The sequence below is a fragment of the Vulpes lagopus genome, chromosome 21, assembly GCF_018345385.1.
Source record: "Vulpes lagopus strain Blue_001 chromosome 21, ASM1834538v1, whole genome shotgun sequence".
Lineage (NCBI taxonomy): Eukaryota > Metazoa > Chordata > Mammalia > Carnivora > Canidae > Vulpes > Vulpes lagopus.
Genome location: NC_054844.1, coordinates 39713702 through 39741151, shown reverse-complemented (window position 1 = coordinate 39741151; position 27450 = coordinate 39713702). Strand labels below are relative to the sequence as shown.

General features: G+C 41.6%; 1 protein-coding gene and 1 pseudogene across 1 annotated transcript; both read right to left on the bottom strand.

Annotated features, from left to right (window-relative positions):
• Nucleotides 1-562: 562 nt before the first annotated feature.
• LOC121479802 lies at nt 563-26504 on the bottom strand (annotated as a pseudogene).
• On the bottom strand, nt 15544-16467 carry LOC121480200 (olfactory receptor 8S1-like). Its single transcript, XM_041736549.1, has one exon. The coding sequence runs from the start codon at nt 16465-16467 to the stop codon at nt 15544-15546; it is 924 nt and encodes a 307-aa protein (XP_041592483.1).
• Nucleotides 26505-27450: the final 946 nt, after the last annotated feature.

Here is a 27450-nt window from a genome sequence, read left to right as displayed (position 1 = left end):
TGTCATTCCTTGAGTAAGGTTAAATTCAGACCTGAAATCCTGACTGCTTAATATGTGACAGCTCGTCAGCTAATGAAAAATCACTTCTAGGAAGCTAGAGGTACTCCTTGTAAGAAAGGCCATTTTAGTGTGATTTTTGGTATTTGGAAAGCTTTGATCCTTGGCTGGCACTGCATCTGTAAAATATGGTTGTAAGTAAGGTAAGAGGCAGTTCGGGACTTGACATGAATAGGTGAGCAGTGGAATAGCTGCTGGAGCCCTAGAGCACTTTGGCTCAGCCTGGAAGGGATAGGAAAAGGGTCTTACATGGTGGAGGACCTCTTTTGTGCCCCCAGCAAACATGGAGGAGGTCCTCTTTTATATATATTTTATTGTGAATGATTATGCTTTATTGGAGAGACCTGCCCAACAAATGAAGGCAGCCCAGTGGGCATCTTACACTTCCTTCTTTGCCTAAGGAAGATCAACTGGAACCCAGGTTCCTCTGGGCAACTTTATATTCTCATCCCTCAAAGTGTGGTGGGGAAACTTCCAACCATTTCCTTCAGGCACTTCTAGTCTGTTAGAGATTGAGCCCCTCAGGTGTAACTTTTTGTTTTCCATAAAGAACATTTCTTTAGATTTTTTGAGGTCCTCATTTGTTACTTGCATTCTAAGTTCTTTCAAGGCCATCAGACCAGCTTCTGTATGGATTGCCTGATGTCAGCCCCAGAGAGGTCCTCTTTAGCCATGATCAAGTCGTCCAGGGTTACATCATCAGCCAACATCACCCTGCTTGTGGAATCTGACAGATGTACTTCTAGTCCTTTTTGGGGCAAGGGTAGTTCAATTATCCTGTCCATGAGACCTGTTCTGACAAGCACTGGATCCAAAGTTTCTGTTTAGTTTCTGACCGTGACATTTTCTTTCTCTCTCTTTTTTTTTTTGTAAAATAAATTTATTTTTTATTGGTGCTCAATTTGCCAACATATAGAATAACACCCAGTGTTCATCCCATCAAGTGCCCACCTCAGTGCCTGTCACCCAGTCACCCCCACCCTATGTCCACCTCTCCTTCCACCACCCTTAGTTTGTTTCCCAGAGTTAGGAGTCTCTCATGTTCTGTCTCCCTTTCTGATATTTCCCACTCATCTTTTCTCCTTTCCCCTTCATTTCCATTCACTATTTTTTATATTCCCCAAATAAATGAGACCATATAATGTTTGTCCTTCTCTGATTGACTTATTTCACTCAGCATAATCCCCCCAGTTCCATCCACGTCGAAGCAAATGGTGGGTATTTGTCATTTCTTTTTTTTTTTTTTAATTAATTTTTATTGGTGTTCAATTCAATTTACCAACATACAGAAAAACACCCAGTGCTCATCCCGTCAAGTGTCCACCTCAGTGCCTGTCACCCATTCCCCTCCAACACCCGCCCTCCTCCCCTTCCACCACCCCTAGTTCGTTTCCCCGAGTTAGGAGTCTTTATGTTCTGTCTCCCTTCCTGATATTTCCCAACATTTCTTTTCCCTTCCTTTATATTCCCTTTCACTATTATTCATATTCCCCAAATGAATGAGAACATACACTGTTTGTCCTTCTCCGATTGACTTATTTCACTCAGCATAATACCCTCCAGTTCCATCCACGTTGAAGCAAATGGTGGGTATTTGTCGTTTCTAATTGCTGAGTAATATTCCATTGTATACATAAACCACATCTTCTTTATCCATTCATCTTTCGATGGACACCGAGTCTCCTTCCACAGTTTGGCTATTGTGGACATTGCTGCTATGAACATCAGGGTGCAGGTGTCCTGGCGTTTCATTGCATCTGTAAATGCAATGGGGTAAATCCCCAGCAGTGCAATTGCTGGGTCGTAGGGCAGGTCTATATTTAACTCTTTGAGGAACCTCCACACAGTTTTCAAGAGTGGCTGCATCAGTTCACATTCCCACCAATAGTGCAGGAGGGTTCCCATTTCTCCACCTCCTCTCCAACAGTTGTTGTTTCCTGCCTTGTTAATTTTCCCCATTCTCACTGGTGTGAGGTGGTATCTCATTGTGATTTTGATTTGTATTTCCCTGATGGCAAGTGATGCAGAGCATTTTCTCATGTGCTTGTTGGCCATGTCTATGTCTTCCTCTGTGAGATTTCTGTTCATGTCTTTTGCCCATTTCACGATTGGATTGTTTGTTTCTTTGGTGTTGAGTTTAATAAGTTCTTTCTAGATCTTGGATACTAGCCCTTTCTCTGATACGTCATTTGCAAATATCTTCTCCCATTCTGTAGGTTGTCTTTTAGTTTTGTTGACTGTATCCTTTGCTGTGCAAAAGCTTCTTATCTTGATGAAGTCCCAATAATTCATTTTTGCTTTTGTTTCTCTTGCCTTCGTGGATGTATCTTGCAAGGAGTTACAGTGGCCGAGTTCAAAAAGGGTGTTGCCTGTGTTCTCCTCTTGGACTTTGATGGAATCTTGTCTCACATTTAGATCTTTTATCCATTTTGAGTTTATCTTTGTGTATGGTGAAAGAGAGTGGTCCTGTTTCATTCTTCTGCCTGTTGATGTCCAATGTTCCCAGCACCATTTATTGAAGAGGCTGTCTTTCTTCCAGTGGATAGTCTTTCCTCCTTTATTGAATATTAGTTGACCATAAAGTTGAGGGTGCACTTCTGGATTCTCTATTCTGTTCCATTGATCTATGTGTCTGTTTTTGTGCCGGTACCACACTGTCTTGATGACCACAGCTTTGTAGTACATCCTGAAATCTGGCATTGTGATGCCCCCAGCTATGGTTTTCTTTTTTAACATTCCCTTGGCTATTCAGGGTCTTTTCTGATTCCACACAAATCTTAAAATAATTTGTTCCAACTCTCTGAAGAAAGTCCATGGTATTTTGATAGGGATTGCATTAAACGTGTAAATTACCCTGGGTAGCATAGACATTTTCACAATATTAATTCTTCCAATCCGTGAGCATGGAATATTTTTCCATCTCTTTGTGTCTTCCTCAATTTCTTTCAGAAGTGTCTATAGTTTTTGGGTATAGATCCTTTACCTCTTTGGTTAGGTTTATTCCTAGGTATCTTAGGCTTTTGGGTGCAATTGTAAATGGGATTGACTACTCTATTTCTCTTTCTTCGGTGTCATTGTTAGTGTATAGAAAAGGCCACTGACTTCTGGGCATTGATTTTGTATCCTGCCACCCTGCCGAACTGCTGTACGAGTTCTAGCAATCTTGGGGTGGAGTCTTTCAGGTTTTCTTTTTTTTTTTCTTTCAGGTTTTCTTTTTTTTTTTCTTTCAGGTTTTCTATGTAAAGTATCATGTCATTGGCGAAGAGGGAGAGTTTGACTTCTTCTTTCCCAATTTGAATGCCTTTTATTTCTTTTTATTGTCTGATTACTGAGGCTAAGACTGACCGTGACATTTTCATCTCACCTGTCAGATCAAATCTATCCAACTGGTTCAAGAGTTCCAACACTGTTCATTGAATTTCTCTCTCACTACTGGCTCCTGAGTCACATTTTTTGTTCCAACAGTGCCAATTTCATCAATAAAGATGATGGATGATGCATGTTCTTCCATATATGGAAAAAATTCCCAAATGAGATTGGGCTGCTCCTCCTGGGTACTTCTTTATAAGTCCAGAGCCAGCCACTCTCAGGAAAGTGTCTGAAGTTTTGGTTTGCTACAGCTTTAGTTAATAAGGTTTTGCCTGTGCCAGGTGGACCATAGAGAATGACCCTCCTTGGGGACTTGATACCTACCTCTTCATAATACTCAGGATGAGTAAGATGAAGCTCCACAGATGCCTTAATGTCCTGGATTTGTTTGTCCAACTCCCTAATATCAGCATAGGTTTCCTGGGAGTCTTTTTCTACCTTCATCACGGTGACCAAGTCCTTTTCTACCTTCTTCACTATGAGCTCCCATGTGAGAGCATGCACCTTGTGGTTGAGCAGGGTAGAGCATCCTGGTTCCAGCAGATCCTTGTCTACATGGCAAAGAATGCTGTGTAGTATTCCAAAATGTTTATATCTATGGGAATATGTTTTTACCTTTAAGTATTGTTTATGCCTAGAGAGCAGAAGAAGTTAAGAATGTAGAGTGAAATGGTAAACAATAATGACTGAGGGTCCAGGGAAAGGTGGTCAAAGATCACACAACCCAAACACACACATGTAAGTCCAGGTGCAGAAGTTATCCTTACAGAGTATTTCACGGGAACTAAGAAAAGCATTAAAGTCAAGTCATGTGCATAATTAGAAAGAGTTTTGGGCATGGAAGAAAGGATTAAGTGATTCTCTGTCAAGTGTAAAGGAAGTTCATGGACTACAATCTTCTTGTTAGTTTAAGGAGAAAGGAGACCTTAGTTGTGAGGGGTCAAGCTATTTTTGAAGCATAAACTAAATTCCTTGGAGGTTAATGTCCTGGGTACAGAAATGGAGAGAGTAGGGAGGGCTTGTGAGTGCAATTAAAGAACAAATGACAAGTCTCTGAAGGTACAGACATGTGAGCTGCTAAAATCAATGCACAGAAATAAATCAAGTGAAGCTCCCAGGGGATTGGTGGTGATGGACAGAAGGAAGGGATGGACTAAAGAATTTAGAATTTCTAGAAAGCCATAGTGCAGGTGAAAAAGTGAAGAGCTAGGAGGATAGAAGATTACCATCAGAGGTTAGAGACAATAGTGGTGGAATCATCCAGATAAGATGAATGTTTGGGTCTCAAGGGTCACCTTGTGAGTACGGGGCTGAAATCAAGTTGAGCAATGGGGGCTTAGGTTAGATGTTACAGGAATTTGAGATCAGGTTATTGGATGACTTACCAACATTAATGCTGAAGTTGGTGGTTAAGACAATGGGAGTGGGATTTACAAAACTCTGTGAACCCAACACCAAAGTGCAGTAGCAGTCGGAGGAGGCTGAGGACAGTGGGTACATCAAAACAATGGGGGCAAGCAGAGGGTGTGTTTTAGAGCTGACCTCTCAACCTCTGGGCTTTGCTACACCTGGAGTGTGGTAGCCCAACCTCTGTTCTCTGATAGCCCTGTAACCTGCGTGTAGACTTTCATAATGCTCAAGTCTACCTTGGTCCTGGGTGATTAGTCTAGGAGAGGGGATTGGACTTCATCAGCCTAATACAAAGTGCTTCCTTGGCTCTCACCACCTTTAAGTACAGTCATGTCTTTTTCTCCTTGTTAAAAAACCTTCAAGGTCCACATCCCTTCTTGTGACTTTTCTCTTTGATTCTCTAAATCGAAACACCTTAAGAGTGTGGTGTGAAGTAACTGCCTTCTTTTTGTGTTCTATTTACTCAACATATTGATGTCTGGCTTCCACTGACAACCACTGCCACTGGTACCGATTTTACATGTTTAGAGAAGAGATTATTTCAGAGCATGAGAAACCAGTCATTGGGTGTAGAATGCTCAGGTTTAAATTGGTCCAAACCAGTTTTGGACGCTATTCACTGAAAAGCCCATGTATATAAATGTGCACTGGCCTGAAATCTCTACTAACATTTTTCCCTTTTAGCATTTTCAGGGTTTAAGACCCAACACGGCTTTACGCGTTAGATCAGCAAACACTGTAGATTCTTAAAAACAGCAAGATCAGGGAAATAGACAATTGTCATGCAAAGAGACTCCTTAAGGACATGCAAATAGACAATTGTAAGTAGCAAAGCTGAAGGTGAATTCATCTAGAAAACATTGCTTTGTAAGGTGAGAGACAAAAATGACAGGTCATTTGCAAATATCTTCTCCCATTCTGTAGCTGTGCAGAAGCTTCTTATCTGATGAAGCCCAATAATTCATTTTTGCTTTTGTTTTCTTGCCTTCATGGATGTATCTTGCAAGAAGTTGCTGTGGCCAAGTTCAAAAAGGGTATTGCCTGTTCTCCTCTAGGATTTTGATGGAATCTTGTCTCACATTTAGATCTTTCATTCATTTTGAGTTTATCTTTGTGTATGGTGTAAGAGAATGGTCTAGTTTCATTCTTCTGCATGTGGATGTCCAATTATCCCAACACTCCTTACTTGTTCTTTTGCCTGAGATGATGAGAGTAAAAAGCAAACACAAGGAAAAGGAGACTGAAGTTTACCATCTCCTCATCAAGACTTGGGAGACTGAGTTTTCAGAGTTTTAGTATTTTCGAATGGTTTCATTTATGTAAAGCTCAAGAACAGGCTAAAGTACCGGTATTTCTTCTATTAGCTTTGGTTTGTGTTTTATAAGACTATGATCCCTAGGAGGAAGCCACCTGGAGAAGTGTTTTGTGCCAGTGTTAGCCTATGGATAGTTCAGCTGTGGGTTGGACATGCCTTGGCCCCATAAACTACCCAGTATTCCTTTCCAAACCAACTTTTCTCCTGGTTGTACGCTTATGGTTTCTTTTATATTTGGAGATGCCCTTCAGTGACAATCATCAGGAACTGAAAAAAATAAAAATATTTTAAAAAAAGTTTTTAAAATTTATTCATTATAGGAAGAGAGAGACAGAGAGAAAGAGAAAGGGAGAGAGAGAGGCAGAGATATAGGCAGAGGGAGGAGTTGGCTCCCCACAAAGAGCCCTATGTGGGACTCGATCCTGGACCCTGGGACAACACCCTGACCTGAAGGCATACGTTCAACCACTGATACACCCAGGCATCCCTGAAAAAACAAAGATTTATTACTTACAAGACCTGGAAATTTCATAGATCACTAGGCCCACCTGGTGAAGTCTTTGGGGAAAGGGAGAGAAGAAAAGAATGCCTCTTTTTCCTTTTATTTAGGTCAAGGTTGGGGACCTGGGGTTTCCTGGGCTCCCTTTCTGTTGGTGAATTTTAACACAAGAGTGGGAATTTAAAGTTCGGGAAGACTCCCAGTGCATCCCCATTGAGAATGATATTTGCTGTGGGCTTTTCGTAGATGGCTTTTAAGATGATGAGGAAAGTTCCCTCTATCCCTACACTCTGAAGAGTTTTGATCAGGAATTGATGCTGTATTTTGTCAAATGCTTTCTCTGCATCTATTGAGAGGGTCATATGGTTCTTGTTTTTTCTCTTGCTGATATAATGAATCACACTGATAGTTTTACGAGTGTTGAACCAGCCTTGTATCCTGGGGATAAATCCTACTTGGTCATGGTGAATAACCTTCTTAATGCACTGTTGGATCCTATTGGCTAGTATCTTGTTGAGAATTTTTGCATCCATGTTCATCAGGGATATTGGTCCCTAATTCTCCTTTTTGGTGGGGTCTTTGTCTGGTTTTGGATTTAAGGTGATGCTGGCCTCATAGAACGAATTTGGAAGTACTCCATCTCTTTCTATCTCTCCAAACAGCTTTAATAGAATTGGTATGGTTTCTTCTTTAAACGTTAAATAGAATTCCCCAGGGAAGCCATCTGGCCCTGGACTTTTGTGTCTTGGGAGGTTTTTGCCCTGAGATCAGGAACAAGACAGGGATGTCCACTCTCCCCACTGCTATTTAACATAGTACTAGAAGTCCTAGCCTCAGCAATCAGACAACTAAAAGAAATAAAAGGCATTCAAATTGGCACAGAAGAAGTCAAACTTTCCCTCTTCGCCAATGACATGATACTTTACATAGAAAACCTGAAAGACTCCACCCCAAGATTGCTAGAACTCATACAGCAGTTCGGCAGGGTGGCAGGATACAAAATCAATGCCCAGAAGTCAGTGGCATTTCTATACACTAACAATGACACCGAAGAAAGAGAAATAGAGTAGTCAATCCCATTTACAATTGCACCCAAAAGCATAAGATACCTAGGAATAAACGTAACCAAAGAGGTAAAGGATCTATACCCTAAAAACTATAGAACACTTCTGAAAGAAATTGAGGAAGACACAAAGAGATGGAAAAATATTACATGCTCACGGATTGGAAGAATTAATATTGTGAAAATGTCGACGTTACCCAGGGCAATTTACACGTTTAATGCAATCCCTATCAAAATAACATGGACTTTCTTCAGAGAGTTAGAACAAATTATTTTAAGATTTATGTGGAATCAGAAAAGACCCCGAATAGCCAAGGGAATGTTAAAAAAGAAAACCATAGCTGGGGGCATCACAATGCCAGATTTCAGGTTGCACTACAAAGCTGTGGTCATCAAGACAGTGTGGTACTGGCACAAAAACAGACACATAGATCAATGGAACAGAATAGAGAATCCAGAAGTGCACCCTCAACTTTATGGTCAACTAATATTCGATAAAGGAGGAAAGACTATCCACTGGAAGAAAGACAGTCTCTTCAATAAACGGTGCTGGGAACATTGGGCATCCACATGCAGAAGAATGAAACTAGACCACTCTCTTTCACCATACACAAAGATAAACTCAAAATGGATGAAAGATCTAAATGTGAGACAAGATTCCATTAAAGTCCAAGAGGAGAACACAGGCAACACCCTTTGTGAACTCGGCCACAGTAACTTCTTGCAAGATACATCCATGAAGGCAAGAGAAACAAAAGCAAAAATGAACTATTGGGACTTCATCAAGATAAGAAGCTTTTGCACAGCAAAAGATACCGTCAACAAACTAAAAGACAACCTACAGAATGGGAGAAGATATTTGCAAATGATATATCAGAGAAAGGGCTAGTTTCCAAGATCTAGAAAGCACTTATTAAACTCAGCACCAAAGAAACAAACGATCCAATCATGCAATGGGCAAAAGACATGAACAGAAATCTCACAGAGGAAGACATAGACATGGCCAACATGCACATGAGAAAATGCTCTGCATCACTTGCCATCAGGGAAATACAACTCAAACGCAATGAGATACCACCTCACACCAGTAAGAATGGCTAAAATTAACAAGGCAGGAGACCACAAATGTTGGAGAGGATGTGGAGAAATGGGAACCCTCCTGCACTGTTGGTGGGAATGTGAACTGGTGCAGCCACTCTGGAAAACTGTGTGGAGGTTCCTCAAAGAGTAAAAATAGATCTTCTCTATGACCCAGCAATTGCACTGCTGGGGATTTACCCCAAAGATACAGATGCAATGAAATGCTGGGACACCTGCACCCCAATGTTTATAGCAGCAATGTTCACAATAGCCAAACTGTGGAAGGAGCCTTGGTGTCCATCGAAAGATGAATGGATAAAGAAGATGTGGTTTATGTATACAATGGAATATTCCTCAGCCATTAGAAATGACAAATACCCACCATTTGCCTCGACGTGAATGGAACTGGAGGGTATTATGCTGAGTGAAATAAGTCAATCAGAGAAGGACAAACATTTTATGGTCTCATTCATTTGGGGAATATAAAAAGTGGTAGAAGGGAATAGAGGGGAAAGGAGAAAAAAATGAGTGGGAAATAATCAGAAAGGGAGACAGAACTGAAAGACTCTTAACTCTGGGAAAAGAAACTCGGGGTGGTGGAAGGGGAGGTGCGCGCAGGGTGGGGGTGACTGGGTGGTGGGCATTTGACGGGATGAGCACTGGGTGTTATTCTGTATGCTGACAAATTGAACACCAATAAAAAATAAATTTATTAAAAAAAATAAAGTTCCGGAAGAGAAAAAAATAAAAACAAAAACAAAACAATATGGAGTTGAAATAGTCAGCTGTGGAAAAGAACCAATATCTCTGTATCTGGTGGATTCCTGTCCTGGCAGTGGGTTTATTCAAGATGCCTAAGCAACCAAAGCGTAAGTCAGGCCCTTGCATTACAAGAGAGAACACAGCTCCCAAGGCTTACCCTACAGCAAGGAGGAGGATGAAATCTAATGCATGAAGATGGCACAGCAGATGGATGGGGAGAAGACACTTCATTGATGATTTGATTGAGTTACTCAACTAACTGGAGCTATGTATCTCCAGACCTATTGCTAGTTCAATGATAAATCTTCTTCAGTCTCTGTTATTGTTAATCACATTTTGGTCACTTGAAGATGCCTAATGAATACATACTCTGCTGAGTGAAGCACGTCTTGTGTCATTTTTGTTCAGTTTTGTTGCTTTGCTCTGCTTCTTTGAGCTCTGTGTGCTTATGAAGTTTACTCCTGATGTTTTTTATTGATCTTGCTATAGCAAATGGATTTTCGTATGATATATCTTTTTGGTTCACTATTGCTATCGACTAATAGAAAAACTACTGATTGTAAGAGTATTCAACAATTTTTTCCCTTTCTGAATTCTCCTGGAATGCTAATAAATTCTCATTTCTGATTGAGATTTCTTAGATTTCTGGGTAGATAATCATGATGAACTCTGATATTTGTAGATCCCTCTCTTGCAATTGTAAATGTCATCTTCTAATCTTGTCTCACTGCTTTGGAGGGAAATTGCATCATCTTCTCAAGTAATATGAGTAGCAGTGTTGTTTTATTACACTGTAATTACTTCAGTCTGGTATTATCTGTTATCATGAAGTATGTGGTTGAATATTATTTAATGTTACATATTTTGTATTTAAAGAGAGAATCATATTTTGTATTTAAAGAGAAAATATTTTTGTTAAATATTTGAGGTCACAATGTTGAATTTTATATTTATACCTATTAAGATTCTATAGGGTGGTCATAGTATTCTCATTTAACCTATTGATTTGAGAATTCAAACCAATAATAAAGTTTGCTTGGTCATGGATTACTATTTAGGTGTTATTCTTCCAGTATACTTTCAGGTTCAGTGGATTAATATCTCATTTAGAATTGTTGTCTATATATTCATTAGAGATAAATGGTTTTTTCAGGTTTTGAAACAGAAAAAGCTATGGTTTTACCATAGCTCTGAGAATGCATTGATAGTTTTCCCTATGATTCTGTACTCCAAACAATACATATAACATAGAAGTTTGAACTTACCTGAAAAACTATCCGTGCTTGTTGCCCTTTTGAGCTACTTCTTTTTTAAGAAAAATTATTTTAGGGGCACCTAGGTGGCTCAGGGATTGAGTGTCTGCCTTCTGCTTAGGGCATGATCCTGGTCCCAGAATCGAGTTCCACATTAGGCTTCTTGCATGGAGTCTGTTTCTCTCTCTCTCTGTGTCTCTGCCTCTGTCTGTGTCTCTCATGAATAAATAGATAAAATATTAAAAAAAGAAAAATTAATTTAATTTAAATTCAATTAATTAACACATAGTGTAGTATTAGTTTCAGAGGTAGATTTCACTGATTCATCATTTGTATGTAACACCCAGTGCTCATTACATATCATGCCCTCCTTAATGTCTATCACCGATTTACCCCATCCCCCTGCTTACCTACCCTTAGCAACCGTCATTTGTTTCCTATAGTTAAAAGTCATTTATGGTTTGTCTTCCTTTATGACTTTGTCTTCTTTATTTTATCCTCCCTTTCCTTATGATCCTCTGTTTTGTTTCTTAATTTCCAGCTCTGTTTTGTTCTTTATTTCCACATAGGAGTGAAATCATATGATAATTGTCTTCCTCTGATTGACTTACCCTCCAGGTCCATCCATCTCATTGCCAATGGTAAGATTTCATTTTTTTTGATGACCGAGTAATAGTCCTCTGTATATATGTACCACATCTTCTTTATCCATTCATTTGCCAATGGACATCTGGGCTCTTTCCATAGTTTGACCATGTGAACATTGGTGCTATAAACATTGGGGTGCAGTTGCCCCCTTGGATCATTATCTTTGTATCTTTTGGGTAAATACCTAGTAGTGTAATTGCTGGGTTGTGGGTAGCTCTATTTTTAACTTTTTGAGGACCTTCTGCTGCAAGAGAGCTTAGTTCTTGTCTCAGGGAGTGGAAAAATGAATCTCGTGGACAAAGGAGAGTGAGTAAAGATGATAGAAGTTTATTATGCAAGGATACAGAAAATGCTTATATATATATATATATATATATATATATATATATATATATATATATCAGATCTTCTTTATCCATTCATCAGTCAATTTCCTCTGGTGCTCTTTCTGTACTTTGGCTATTATTGATGCTGCTGCTATAAACATCAGGATGTGTGTGTCCCTTTAAATTGTTATTAAAGGAGTGAGGGGGTTCCCGACAGAGTTGCCATTGAGGGCTTTTTTGGCTGGCCTTTTACTGAGAACCTAATCAGGGAACTTATGGCCTTGAGATTTCTTGCGCTGTCTTGAGTGAATGACATAAGGCTGTCTTTTGTCTGGTGAGTCTTTGTGATTACTTTGTAGCTGTCAAGGAAAGATAACATTTTGGAGCCAGGGGGCCAGGGGTACTTCCTTTTCTCTGTTTTTGTTGCTTTATCTCTGTTTTCTTGGGATTTATAGGAGTGTCACTCTGGAGCTTCTTGGTATGCTTTCTGTATGAGTGAAACCATATGATGATTGTCCTTCTCTGATTGACTCACTTCACTCAGCATAATACCCTCCAGTTCCATCCACGTCGAAGCAAATGGTGGGTATTCGACATTCCTAATGGCTGAGTAATGCTTCAATTTTTTTTCTTGGGTTACATATTCCTCTAAATTAAACAAATATATTGAGATGAATCTTAGTATTTCTTAAAATTTTTATTCTTTTTTTGAAAGATTTTATTTATTCATTCATTCATGAGAGACACACAGAGAGAGGCAGAGACATCGGCAGAGGAAGAAGCAGGCTCCCTGCAGGGAGCCTGATGTGGGACTGGATCCTGGGTCTCTAGGATCATGCCCTGGGCTGAAGGTGGCGTTAAACTGTTGAGCCACCCAGGCTGCCCAATTTTTATTCTTTTATCAGAGTTGTATTATTGATTTCTTTTTCTTTTTTCTTAGATATATTTATGGAGTTATGTAAAATTTATAGATCTTTTTGAATATCTGAACTTCTCAATTATATTTTTCTGTATCTGACTTGTTAATTTGTGCTTTTGAGTTCCTTTATCCTCCTTTTCTTATGTTTGGTTTTGTTATCTTGGTAATGATTGGATTTGAGCTTTCAGAAGCATAAATTATTATTGATTATTAGTGAATGCATATAAGATAGATAAAGATAATGTTTGCCCTCATACTTTTTTTTAACTATAGTACATAATATTCTCTTGTTCATTAAATTCTTATTACTTTTTTTTAGTTTTGACACTACTTACTACATTTACATATCACATTGTCATTTGTCAATTGGAGGCATATACAATTTGATATAAAATTTATTACATTAAATATCAAGTAATAAATGATTAAAGAGGGGTCTTTCATAGTCATTGCTTATAGTCTGCCTTTCCTAATGTAATTTATACTCCTTGAAATTCTTTTAGATGGCTGAATAGTATTCTGTGTTTTATATATATATATATGTGTGTGTGTGTGTGTATATATATATATATATATATGATGTGGTATATATATGTACCACATCTTCTTTATCCATTCATCAGTCAATTTCCTCTGGTTCTCTTTCTATAATTTGGCTATTATTGATGCTGCTGCTACAAACATCAGGATGTGTGTGTCCCTTTAAATTGCTATTAAATGTTATTTTTGTATTGTTTGGGTAAATACCTAGTAGTGCAATTGCTAGAATGTAGGGTAGTTTTATTTTTAACTTTTATTTTGGAAAATATTTATTTATTTGAGAGAGAGGGAGAGAGAGAGAGAAAGAGAGAGTGAGCATCCCAAGCAGACTACAGGTGAGTGGGGAATCTGAAGTGGATCCTTTTTTTTTTAAGATTTTATTTATTTATTCATGAGAGAGAGAGAGAGAGAGAGAGAGTGAGAGAGAGAGAGAGAGAGAGAGAGAGAGAGAGAGAGGCAGAGACACAGGTAGAGGGAGAAGCAGGCTCTAGCAGGAAGCCCGATGTGACTTGATCCCAGGACTCCAGGATCACGCCCTGGGCTGAAGGCAGGTGCCAAACCGCTGAGACATCCAGTGATCCCTGAAATGGATCTTCATTGATCTCAAGACCCTGAGATCATGACCTGAGCACCTGACTGTGCCACCCAGTGCCCATATTCTTAACTTTCAGAGGAGCTACCATACTGTTTTCCAGATGGCTGTACCAGTTTATATCCCCACCACAGTGCAAGAAGGTTCTCCTTTCTCCCCTCCTTGCCAACACCTGTTGTTTCCTGTGTTAATTTTAGCCATTCTGACAGATATGAGGAGGATTCTCACTGTGGTTTTTGACTTGTGTTGCCCTGATGATGAGTGATGTTTAACAACTTTTCATGTGTCCTTTAGGTATCTGAATGTTTACTTTGGAAAAATATCTATTCATGTCCTCTGCTCATTTCTTAACTGGATTATTTGTTTTTTTGTATTGAGTTTGATAAGTTCATTATAGATTTTGGATACTAATTTATCAGATATAGGTCATTGCAAATATTTTCTCCCATTGTGAAGGTTGCCTTTTAGTTTGTTGATTGTTTCCCTTGCTGTGCTGAAGCTTTTTATCTTGATGAAGTCCCAATAGTTCATTTTTGCTTTTGTTTCCCTTGCCTCTGGAGACATGTCTAGCAAGAAGTTGCTGTGGCCGAGGTCAGAGAGGTTGCTGTCTGTGTTTTCTTCTAGGAGTTTGATGGTTTCCTGTCTCATGCTTAAGTCTTTCATCACTTTTGAATTTGTGTATGATGTAGGAAAGTGGTGCAGTTTCATTCTTCTGCATGTTACTGTCCAGTTTTCCCAACACCATTGGTTGAAGACACTGTCTTTTTCCCCATTGGATATTCTTCCTGCTTTTTTGAAGATTAGTTGACCATATAGTTGTAGGTCCATTAATGGGTTTTATTCTGCTCCATTGGCCTATGTGTCTGTTTTTGTACCAGTACCAACTGTCTTATGACTACAGCTTTGAAATATATCTTGATGTCTAGAATTGTGATGTGGCCAGCTTTGCTTTTCTTTTTCAAGATTGCTTTGGCTATGTGTGGTCTTATCTGGTTCCATACAAATTTTAGGATTGCTTGTTCTAGCTCTGTGAGAAATGCTAGGAGTGTTTGGAATGGGATTGCATTAAATGTGTAGATTGTTTTCAGTAGTACAGACATTTTGACAATATTTGTTCTTCCAATCCAAAAGTATCGAATGTTTTTCCATTTCTTTGTGTCCTTTTCAATTTCTTTCATAAGTGTTCTATAGTTTTCAGAGTACAGATCTTTTACTTCTTTGGTTAGGTTTATTCCTAGGTATCCTATGGTATTTAGCACATCAACATAAAGTTTGGATTGTTTTCTTGACATAGGATTTTTTCTATTTACCAATGTTTTATTTAAAAACTTACAAGGAGTTGGGATTTGCAAATGTTAACTTCTGTTTAATAATGTCTCCCTCGTTTTTAGTTCTTTGTGCAACACCTCAGTAAGATGCTGAATCACCTGAAACCTGAAACGATCATCGAATCTTTTCAACCTAATTATTTTGATGTCTTATCCATCTGTTTTGTGGAAAATTGTCTCATATTCCCTTGGGAACAGTGGAGCACAGACTTTCCAAATAAGAACCCACTTCAGAACTACTGCCTTGGAATAATAGTCAAGCTCTATTTGGACAAGCTCAAAATCTTTCACCAAATAGTGTGTCACTGCGTGTGGGAGAAGGTGGGAAGAAAAAAAGAAATGCAAAGGAATCCAGGCTTTATAACTCTGTTTCTGCCACTATTTAGAAATATTTCCCCAGTGTCCTTCTCACAGCTGCCTTCACCTCTTTATTCTTTAGGCTGTAGATGAAAGGATTCAGTAAGGGTGTGACTGCACCGTACTGCAAGGACAGGAGCAAATCCAGGGAAGAATCGGTTGTGGGCATAAGGTAGCGAATCAAACCTGAGCCAAAGAACAGGGTCACTGTAATGAAGTGGGAGGAGCAGGTGGAGAAGGTCTTGCTTCTGCCTGAGGTGGAGCTGATGCTCAGGATGGTGGAGATGATACGGGCATAGGAGAAGAAGATTGGGAGGAAGGTCCCAAGCCCATGCAGTAAGATGGAGCAGATCAAGATGTCAACACTGATGGAAATATCTGAGCAGGAGAGAGGGAAGAGGGAGGGCAGCTCACAGATGTAATGGTGTATGGTTTGGGCCTCACAGAAGTCCAGGTTAATAGCCAAGAGCACAATGACAAATGCATTGAGACAGGCCAGACCCCATGAGATCAACACGAGCTTCACACAGAACTGGGTGCTCATCACCTGGCCATAGAGCAGTGGGTGGCAGATGGCAGCATAGCGGTCATAGGCCATCACTGAGAGCAGAAAGGCTTCGGTCCCTGGTGTGATAAACACAAAGAACACCTGAGTGAGGCAGCCCTCCACTGAGATGGTTCTCTTCTCAGACAGCAGGTCCTTCAGTAGCTTGGGCACAGTGACAGAAGAGAAGCAGACGTCTAGGAAGGACAGGTTACTCAGGAAGAAGTACATGGGAGTGTGGAGGCGGGAATCCGCCCTGATCACCAGCAGCATCATCAGGTTCCCCATCACGGTCAGGAGGTAGATCCCCAGGAAGAACACAAAGAGCAGAGCTTCGATGTAGGGGTCGTCGGACAGCCCAATGAGAATGAACTCCGTGATGGTGCTGTGGTTCCTCCAGGCCATTTGTGGAGGGGGTTTCCCTGGAGTAATAGAGAAATAGTGATGAGATCCCTCTCCTTCACGTCATCACTCCTCTTACCATACATCCTTCCCTGCTTCCCTACACTCTGTGCGGACATCTCAAGGCTGCCCTCACTGTCTATCGGGAATAATTTTTATCTTGTTTGGTTATAACTGATCTGGTTCACAGTGTTTGCATAGTTCAGGAATCTTCTTTTTCTTCCATAGGCATTTATCTGGAAAAATGAGTCTCGCTGGTTCCCCTCCACATCCGTGCATTATGATCCCCCCCTTTAAAAAAATATTTTATTTATTTATTCATGAGAGAAACACAGAGAGAGGCAGAGATACAGGAAGAGGGAGAAGCAGGCTCCACACAGGGAGCCGGATGTGGGAGTCGATCCAGGGTTCCAGGCTCCTGTCCTGGGTTGATGGCCCCGCTAAACCGCTGAGCCATCCAGGGATCCCTGTGCATTATGATTCTATTGCATTCTTCCTAGCGTTTAGAAACCTAAAATTTCTTGCATGTATCTCCAGGGATATTCTAAACTTTCTCTTCAATTTCTAAATCATAATTTTTTGTTCAAAATCATCCAATGTCTCCTTACCAGAGTTGATAACCATTAGGGAAAGTAGGCAAGGATCTTGGAAGGCTAATGAATAAAATAAATTTTCTTTAAGATCTGAAGAAAAAATTAATACAATATAGGCTGGATTATATTTATAATGGGTGGGACAGAGCCAGAGAAATGCTTGCTTGTTATTGTGCTTCATAATTGCTTCAGTAATATAAATTTTAATAAAATTTTATTAAAAAGGGACCTATGAAGGCAAAAGTGCCTGGGAGCCATGGAAGTCAAGTCCCTGTTCTTTACTTTGTAAACAAGTACGTACATACTAAGGCTTCATTAAAACACTTTCTTAATGACTATCTCAATTGTTTCAAGGTAGTTCCATAAGATTGGAGAGGGAATTATTAGCCTGGAAAGGAAGTTTATCCCCATTATACCTGTGAGAAGTCTCATATTAAGGGATATTTGCAATGTCATATAACAACAAGTAGAAGAAAGAGGAAGTAAATGCCATTATTTTTTCTAATTACAATCCAATGTCTAGGCTTAGTCCACGTCATGAGGAACACTTTTCTTACCTGGACCTTTAAGTTCTTCCTCATCTGCCCTTAAACTTTTGGCCATTTTGGCTGCTTTTGATACCAGAAAGGTCTGTTTGTTTCTGTCCTTGCTCACCTTCTCCTCTATATGTTCTCTTAATTCCAGAGATGCAGACTCTCATGGGCCTTCCAATGTCACCTATAGCCCTGCTCAATTCCTTATAGCCTGACCCAACTTTTCCCTCCTTGAACTCCCAGCTCTCTGTTCAAATCATGGGGCCACCTGCTCTCAGGTGCTTTATGTCATGGTCTGATTCTGTGTCTGGCTCATGGGGGACATCTATCTGGGGTTTCCTCTCCCAATTGTGAGCTCCATGAGAGCAGGGCCACAACTGGACAAGCACAGTCACAAACCAGCATATCTCGGGCTCTGTCCCACCCATTAGCTTCTGATGACCTCTCCAATCTCTGTCCAACTGAGGCATCTCCTGTGTTCCTCAGAGACCTCTTGACCGTGCTTAGCACCATCTCATCCCTTCCTCCATAGGCCCCACAGCACTGGCACCTGGAGGGAGCACGATGGACAGGGCTGTCTGCCCCTGTTGCCAGGCCCCCCACTCACGAAGATTGGAGGCCACAGCTGCTGAATTTAGAGGTTGTTATCATCTGCACAGACCTCACCATCTCATGCTGCTGCCATCCTGTCTCTTCTGCTCTCATACTGGTAGACTCAAGGGCACTGTGACTAGCATTGCAAGAGTATGCTTGTGTTCTTATTGTGGACATGTTATTCTTTTTTGTCCCCCTAGGTTCAGAGGCAAAGGGCTTATAATTTTCTTTTTTTTAAAAAATTTTGTTTATTTATTCATGAGAGACACACACAGAGAGAGGCAGAGACACAGGCAGAGGGAGAAGCAGGCTCCCTGCAGGGAGCCTGACGTGGGACTTGATCCCGTCTCCAGGATCACGCTCTGGGCTGAAGGTGGTGCTAAACCTCTGAGCCACCCTATGGGCTGCCCTATAATTTTCTTTTAAACAATGTTTGTTGGATCCTCTTTCTACATATTTCAGCTGTGTAGCCAGGAGGAGCAGATGGTGAGCCATTTAGGTGAATGAGGATACTAAGATTCATTTTGACCCCTTACTTTTGGACTATATAGGGAGTCACTGTCCTATGAGAATATGCCTCTCTCAGTTGGACATTTAAAGCTAACTTATCAGTATTCTTTTTGTCTGTCAGTCCACAGTCTGATCCCACAGTAGGCTTCTGTCTTCATAGAACTATTTAATCACACCAACCCAGAAAACCCTGCTTCTGACCCTTTGGGCTTTGACAGCAATGTATGACCAGGTGTTAACTTACATTAAGAAAAGCTTAAATTTTGATCCAATTAATAAATCCACTAGTCCCACCTCAGTCCATCTTAGCCCCAAGTCTCGGTTACCTGTGTGGCAGGACAGATAGTGAGATGTTCACTGTTATGTGCCTGTAGGACATTAGCTTTGGTCCAGTGATGGTGAAGCATAACTGGCTGGAGAAGTTACTTTTGAGGATCCTACATGGATAAAATTGCAGACACTGCTGAGAGCAAACTCTGGCTGAATCTATGCAATCCACACAACATGATATGATAAATGGAAGCCATTCTTTTCAAAGATTCATGCATTTCAAAATATTTATGGATATGTCTACCTTGAAAATGACTTCCTTTCTTCCACTGACACTCACAAGGGGTACCGGGCTACAGTGCCCACAGGGGGTTCAAGTTCTCATCTGAAGAACACTGTAGTAGTTGTGCAGAATCCTTTCTGTCCTGTCTTAGGTCATATTATGTACAAACAAAGACACCAGTTACTTCTCTCATGTGAAATTCAGGTTGTCTCATAGAATGGAATCTTCCTCCCCATCACCATTTTTTTTCTTTTTTATATTTTTAAATTATTTTTTTATTGGAGTTCAATTTGCCAATATATAGCATATTACCCAGTGCTCATCCCGTCAAGTGCCCCCCTCAGTGCCCGTCACCCAGTCACCCCAACCCCCCGTCCACCCCCCCTTCCACTACCTCCTGTTCATTTCCCAGAGTTGGGAGTCTCTCATGTTTTGTCACCCTCACTGTTATTTCCCACTCATTTTCTCTCCTTTCCCCTTTAATCCCTTTCACTATTTTTTATATTCCCCAAATGAATGAGGCCATATAATGTTTGTCCTTTTTCGATTGACTTACTTCACTCAGCATAATACCCTCCAGTTCCATCTACGTTGAAGCAAATGGTGGGTATTCCTCATTTCTTTTATATATATATATATGTATATATATATATATTTTTTAGTTACGATAGTCACAGAGAGAGAGAGAGAGAGAGAGAGAGAGAGGCAGAGACATAGGCAGAGGGAGAAGTAGGCTCCATGCACCGGGAGCCCGACGTGGGATTCGATCCTGGGTCTCCAGGATCGCGCCCTGGGCCAAAGGCAGGAGCCAAACCGCTGCGCCACCCAGGGATCCCGGGTATTCCTCATTTCTAATGGCTGAGGAATATTCCATTGTATACATAGACCACAGCTTCTTTATCTATTCATCTTTCAGTGGACACCGATGCTCCTTCCACAGTTTGGCTATTGTCCCATGACCATTCTTAAACGATACTTCAAATTGATGCCTGAGATTTCTTTAGTGACCAGGGATGATTCTTTCCATTTACATCCTAGATCAATTAAGCATGAAAATAAAACACTTGCAGTCACTCTTCGGAAGGGAAGATATTGGCTTCATTTAATCCTGAGCTATACCAGACTGATGCCAGATGCAGAACATGGATTGTGAGCAGGAGAGGATTGAGGAAAAGTTGGGAGACTGGTGCCCGAGAAGTGGGAACTGTTAAAGGAGAGGATTTCAGTAGTATCTTAGATGAACGTTTGTGTCAGCATTTTACCAACACGGACATTTCACATCTATCAGACACCTGTACATTTGATGTATTTCTCTTTCTTTCTTTCTTTCTTTCTTTCTTTCTTTCTTTCTTTCTTTCTTTCTTTCTTTCTTTCTTTCTTCTTTGTTCTCTTGACTGCTACGTCAATGGTCAGCTTTATTTTCTTTCTTTTTAAAAATATTTTAGTTAAATTCAATTTGCCATCTTGATCAATTTCTCTTACAAAGAGATGTGGCAGGATATTGTGTATGTTTATGATTTGTGGCTCTCAGGAGGCTAACTAAGATCAGCATCTTCTCCAATTCAGCTGTTAATATAGCAAATCACACATTTATTTTTTGGACTTAAAGATCAAGCCCAAAGTTGAGAACAACTCTGCTGGAGCTATGATCACCCAATCTTGCCCAAAGAGGAAGCTATTTGACAGCAGGTATCTGTTAAATGAGAGAGTCATTAGTGTGTGTAAACTTACCTGCACACTGGCTACCATAAAGCTGTCTTTGGGATGAAGAAATGCCTGAAGGTTGTGTGCAGAAGGTCAGACTAGACAAGGTGCCTCTAGGGATCCTGTGAGCTGGTCTGTGGCAAGCAGACCCTCGGTGCTAGGTGCATGGGGTAAAATCTGTTTCGGGGAGAAGCATATCAGCACTGGGAGCAGGTGGGACTTGAGACAAACTTGATCCACCTGAAGTGATTCTCAGAGCTGTCCTCTCCTCTCCTCTCTCACACTATTCACAGTGTCTCATGGTGACTAGTTCTCAGGTGACTTGAATCTCAAGTACTGGAAGTCTACTGTGCTTCTACTGTTGTACTGGGCAAGCAGGAAAACAGGTAGCTGTGACAGTGTGAGCCCTATCTCTGATGCCCTCTTTTCATCTGGCTGTCAGCCTTTTTCAATGCTTTGGGATCCTGAAGCATGAGAAGATTGATGCCTAGACTTTAAGGTGTCACTGTCTTCAGGTGAGGCAGGGATGGAGAGAATGTGTCCAAGGCAGCTGGTACAAAAGCACCATTTGGACAGAGAGAGATATATAGAGTCTCACCTGGGGAGATGATCTGCCAAGAAGTGAGGTGTTCCCACCTGTAGCTTAGGGACAAGGAACGTGTGGAGCAGGAGCCTGAGGCTTTAGGACCAATGGAAGGGATCCTGAGGTGGAGATGGAGGAGGAAAAACCCCACCAGAATTAAAACATACAGAGAACATCCCAGGCAGAAAAATAGGAGGACCACCAGAAACACAGAGAAAATATTACCATCTCCTGGCTTTTCTTGGAGGAGGCAACTGCACGTGTTCCGTCTTCACCATCAGGAGCAGACACTTGGTAGGTCATCCCAATAAGAGAAGCCCTGTCACAAGCATCTCTTTACAGAGCACATAGCCTGTTCCCTTGGCTGTCAGTGAGTGAAGGAAGTTAGAATAGGGGAAGCTCTGGAAACACTGGATCTATCAGAGCATCAGGATTATTTTCCAGAACCCCTAAATAGAGGGGTGTCATTCTGCAATGGAGGCCACTCTATGGAAGGACAGAGACAACATTTCCAAACAGCTCATATTCTGAACAACAGACACACATTTCATGAATACCTTCTCTCCTGATCTCAGGGGCAGTAGTGTGCCCCTTTGTGCCCTCTGTGTTTCTGAATGCTCTTCTAAGAGTGTCACTTAAGGAAGGAAGAATTGACCAGAACCAATCAAAGGCTGCCTGTATTTCAGCAGCCATGGGGTGGTGTGGGCCCCCAGGGGAAGCTGGGCTGCTGCCCTGTAATCCCTGAAGTCCCAGCCTGAAGCTGAGCTCTGGACTCATTAACCACAGCTTGCACTTAACTAGAAAGGTAAATGTAGTAGGCGGCACAGGGGTTCTCTCCAGGGCATTTTTTCAAGTTTATGAATTAAGGCCATTTTTTAAGGTCTAGAAGAGACTATTATTTGGCTGGGGTGGAGATGGGGATGCTGAACAAGTAGAGAATAACATACAGATTTAAGGGAAAACTGCTGGGAAATGGACATTTTCCTGATGGCATCACAGAATGCCCTGAGAAATAGTGGATGGAACACAGCTGGCACATACTACTGACCAATGTCCAAGTCATTTCGAGAGGACATTTGCATTTTCCTTATTTCTCCAACAAGATCATCATTATACCAATGAGAGGACATGAGATAACTCATTCAGGGGAATATTACTAAGTTAGGTTTGTAGACTTTCCATGTTAAGCATAGGAGGAATTGTAAGGAGTGTTTATTAAAGAGTAATATTTGAGGTATATAATTAATTGTTTTTAGTAAGTTGAAGAGACGGTTTTTGAAATGAACAGAGTGAAAATTTTTTATTATATATATGTGTGTGTGTATATATATATATAGTTAAAATTTTTGTTTATTTATTTGAGCAGGAGAGGGAGAGAGAATCTCAACCAGACTGGATGCCCAGTGTATTGTGTGAGGTGGGTTCCATCCCAGAACCCAGAGACCATGACCTGAGCTGCACCCCTACCACTCCAATATCCACGTGGCTCTCTGTCCCTCAATTCAGGTCCCTGTTCAAATGTTGCCTCCTCAGAAGGGCCTTTGTTTACCTCCTTTATCAAAGCAGGAACTCCCATCACTCCTTCCTTATCCTGTTTTTCTTCTGGTGCTTGCCATCATATCTCTTCCCGCTGTACTATGTATGTTGTGGTCACAACATATGAGGGCAGAACACAGCCCTGGGGACGAGTGACATTTTCCTCCCTCCCAGGTCAGTGAGGCATGAACAGGGGCCAGGACAGCTAGATGGTGCACATTTCCCAGGGACCCTGAAGAGGTGACCTGGGAGGCCAGGTGGAGGCCTGGGGAGGGCATGGTGAAGGGGAATCCCACCCAACCTTACCTCCTGGTTGGAGAGCTCATTGGTGTAGTGAAGGCTGCCACGGAGTCCATGGTCCAAATGGAGCCGTACTCCGCCTGCCAGACTATCTCTAAGGATCTCTTGCTCACCACAGTGTCCTGGGCCAGGGCAGGGCCAGGAGAGGGTTGATGGGTGATGAGGGGCCCTACTCACCCACCTGGTTTATGTCCACAGGACTCCCCTGATTCTCAGGTGGCATGACTGAATTGCTATGGAAGCATAAAGATGGGAGCAAGTTAATTGGACACACTATTGCCTTGGCATAGTTTGACTTTGAACACATTTTTCACTTCCTCATTCTTGAAGTGTCCCATTTCCTTTTCTTGTTTTCCTATAAAATCCTTGGTATTGATGTTGACATCCTGTTGATGTCCATGCAAAGTTACTAATGATCTGGCTGGCTGGTGGCAGGGCTAGTCATGAGGCTACTTTGAAGACATGATGAACACGGCTGGTCCCACCTAACCAGATTAATGTGGAAACTGCTCAGATCCTGCATTTTCCTAGAAACCCCTCAGCCTTTTACTTCAGTCAGGCTTTCAGACTTGGAGGCATTAGCCTGCTATAGCCTTCTTAGCCTGACAAAGTAATAAACTATCTTCCTTCTTTATAACCAGAGTCTGTCTTTGCATTACATATTTCTGCTCTGGAGCACAGAGGTTGGTTTTCGACAGTATGTCCTTACCATGTACAGCTCCCAGATCCCATACATGGCTTCTGCACACCTCTCTAATATAGTGGGGCCATGTGTGGGGGACAGGATAGATGGGCCATGTGGGTGGACCTAGATAGGACAGAGCAGTTGGACACGCATCTCCCTGACTCTAGGAGCCGTACTCCTGCCTAGAGTGATGCCTACAATCCTGCAATCCTAAAGCCACTACAATGAGTGCCAATTACTAGGAGGGCAGGGTTCCCTGACCACTGGGTATGTGTCCCCATATGTGTATGTGTAAGTGATTATGTTGGGTGTCTGGGGATGGGGGGGACCTGTATATCCCTTCTGAATTCTCTGCTCCCAGCTCCAGGCTGGACAGGTGAAGCAGACATGACTGGGCCTGGGGGCAAAATAATCTTCTCTCCCACTTGATCTGACCTCAGTAGCGCATTATTGTTAAGCCCTGGGCTTGGAGATAGATTGGTTGACCTTAGTCATGTGACTGGTTGTGTGACTTTGGGCAGGCAACCTCCCATCTCTGCCTTTCTATCCCCTACAGTGTAAATTGGGGCTTCTGGTTAGAGTGCTGTGATGATGAAGCTGCCTGGTCCACCTGGTGTTTATTGTTGTTCTGGACCATTCGCTGCATCGCAGTGATCTTTACAGTCGTTCTCCAGACTTTACTCCCCAAAAGGGCTGGATATGTAAGTGATGGTGCACACAGGCCTCATCTATAGGTGATAAGTATGCCTGGGCTGGTGAGTGGCAGGAATGCTCTCCCTTGAGGCCTCCATTTTTGTGATCTCCCACCCCCTTTTTAAAAACTGTCTAACCACATCTTCCAGTACCTGTTTATAGCCAACTTTGGAGGGGATCAGGGAAGGCTTCCTGGAGAAGGAGACACCTGTGCGAGGGCCTCTGAGTAGTGTCCTGGCCGTCTTGTTGCAGGGGTGGTGGAGAGGCATAAGGCTGGAGTGGGCCGAGGTATGAATGACTATTCCAATTAGTGTGCCTGGGTGGCTAGGAGGACATCCTGAGGACAGCACCCCTTAGACCATCTGACTGTAAACGTTTATCTCTCTTAGCTCCTATAAAGCTTAATATCTGATAGTGCATCAGGAAATAATATCTCAATTCTAGGAAGCAAATGGTACTCTCTGTAATAAAGGCCATATTATTGTGATTTTTGTGGTGTTGGAAAACTTTGATCCTTGACGGTGTTGGAAAGCTTTGATCCATCTATAAAATATGAGTGAAAATAAGGTAAGAGGCAGTTTAGGACTTGACATGACTGGGTGAGCAGTGGAAAGCTGGTGGATTGGTAGTGATTGGCTCATCCTTGTTGGGAAGTAAGGAAAAGGAGGGCATTGGTGAGTGGGGCTATATCTTCTCGAGTCCCCAGTTAATCCAGAGAAGATCTACTTTGATCCAAGGGGTGACATGAAAGTTGTCATGGCCACAAACCAAAGAGAAACTTTGGATCCAGTGCTTGTCAGACAAGGCCTCATTGATAGAGAAACTGAGCTCCCCTTGCCCCACAAAAAGACTAAGTAGCACATCTTTCAGATCCACACAAGCAGGACACCAACACTTGAGTCACATTGTTTGTCCAATAGTATCAATTTCATCAATAAAATGATGGCTGGTGCATGTTCTTCCACATATGGAAACAATTCCCGAATGAGTTTGGGCTGATCCTCTAGGTACTTCTGAATAAGTTCTCAGGAAAGTGGCTGAGGTTTGGTTTGCTACTGCTTTGGTTAATAAGGTTTTCCCTGTGCCAGGTGGACCATAGAGAATGACCCTCTTTGGGAGCTTTATACCCATCTCTTCATAATACTCAGGATGAGTGAGAGGAAGCTCCACAGATACCTTAGTGTCCTGGATTTAGTTGTCCAACTCCCCAGTATCAGCACAGGTTTCCTGGGAATCCTTTTCTACCTTCATCACTGTGGCCAAGGGATCTGTGTCACTCATGAGCCCCTGTGTGAGAGCATGCACCTTGTGGTTGAGCAGGGTGGAGCAGCCTGGTTTCAGCAGATCCTTGTCTACATAGGAAAGAATGCTGTGTAGTGTTCTGAACCCACTGATACAGGCGCGATGGTGTTATTTTCATCAATGATCTTTTCCATGTTTCGCACTGACATTGGGGTCCCCTCAGATCATCCACCTTTGTTCTTTCCTCCTTTTGCTTTTCTTCTAAAGGCTTTTTTGTTCCTGATTTCTAATGAATTCTTCCTCCATGAGAAGATAGTCTTTAATTCTAACTTCAGTAATTTTAAGGGGCACTAAATGTGAGGTGTCACTATTGGTGGCTTAACTGACACCATCTGGTCCCTTTGTTTTCTTCTTTTTCCCCAGTCTAGTTGGTATAGGAGGTTCATATTTCTTTTTCTTGTCCTTGTCATCCTTCATGTCCAGGGACATGACTGCCACTCTGTCTTTGACCCATCCTGCTTTGGCCACTGGAACTGCTGCTGTGGGACTAATCACTTTTATTTGTTACTGTTTCTGTAGGATTTAAACAATAATATAATCAAAGTAAAGGGGCAGTTGGGTGGCACAGTCATTGAGCATCTGACTCTTGGTGTCAGCTCAGGTTGTGATCTCAGGGTCATGAGACTGAGCGCTGTGTTGGGCTCCACTGTCAGCATGGAATCTGCTTCAGATTCTTTCTCTCTCTCCCTCTGACCCACCTGCTTGTGTGCACTCTCTCACAAATAAATAAATAAATCTTTAAAAATAATAATAAAATCAGAGTTAAAAATTTTTTAATAAATTTTTTAAAATTGGTGTTCAATTTGCCAACATACAGAATAACACCCAGTATTCATCCCGTCAAGTGCCCACCTCAGTGCCCACCACTCAGTCACCGCCACCCCCCGCCCACCTCCCCTTCCACCACCCCTAGTTCGTTTCCCAGAGTTAGGAGTCTTCCATGTTCTGTTTCCCTTTCTGATATTTCCCACTTATTTTTCCTCCTTTCCCCTTTATTCCTTTTCACTATTATTTATATTCCCCAAATGAATGAGAACATATAATGTTTGTCCTTCTCCGATTGACTTATGTCACTCAGCATAATACCCTCCAGTTCCATCCCCGTCGAAGCAAATGCTGTTATTTGTCATTTCTAATGGCTGAGTAATATTCCATTGTATACATAAACCACATCTTCTTATTTATTTATGTATGTATGTATGTATGTATGTATGTATGTATGTATTTATTTATTTATGATAGTCACAGAGAGAGAGAGAGAGAGAGGCAGAGACATAGTCAGAGGGAGAAGCAGGCTCCATGCACCGGGAGCCCGACGTGGGATTCGATCCCGGGTCTCCAGGATCGCGCCCTGGGCCAAAGGCAGGCGCCAAACCACTGCACCGCCCAGGGATCCCTAA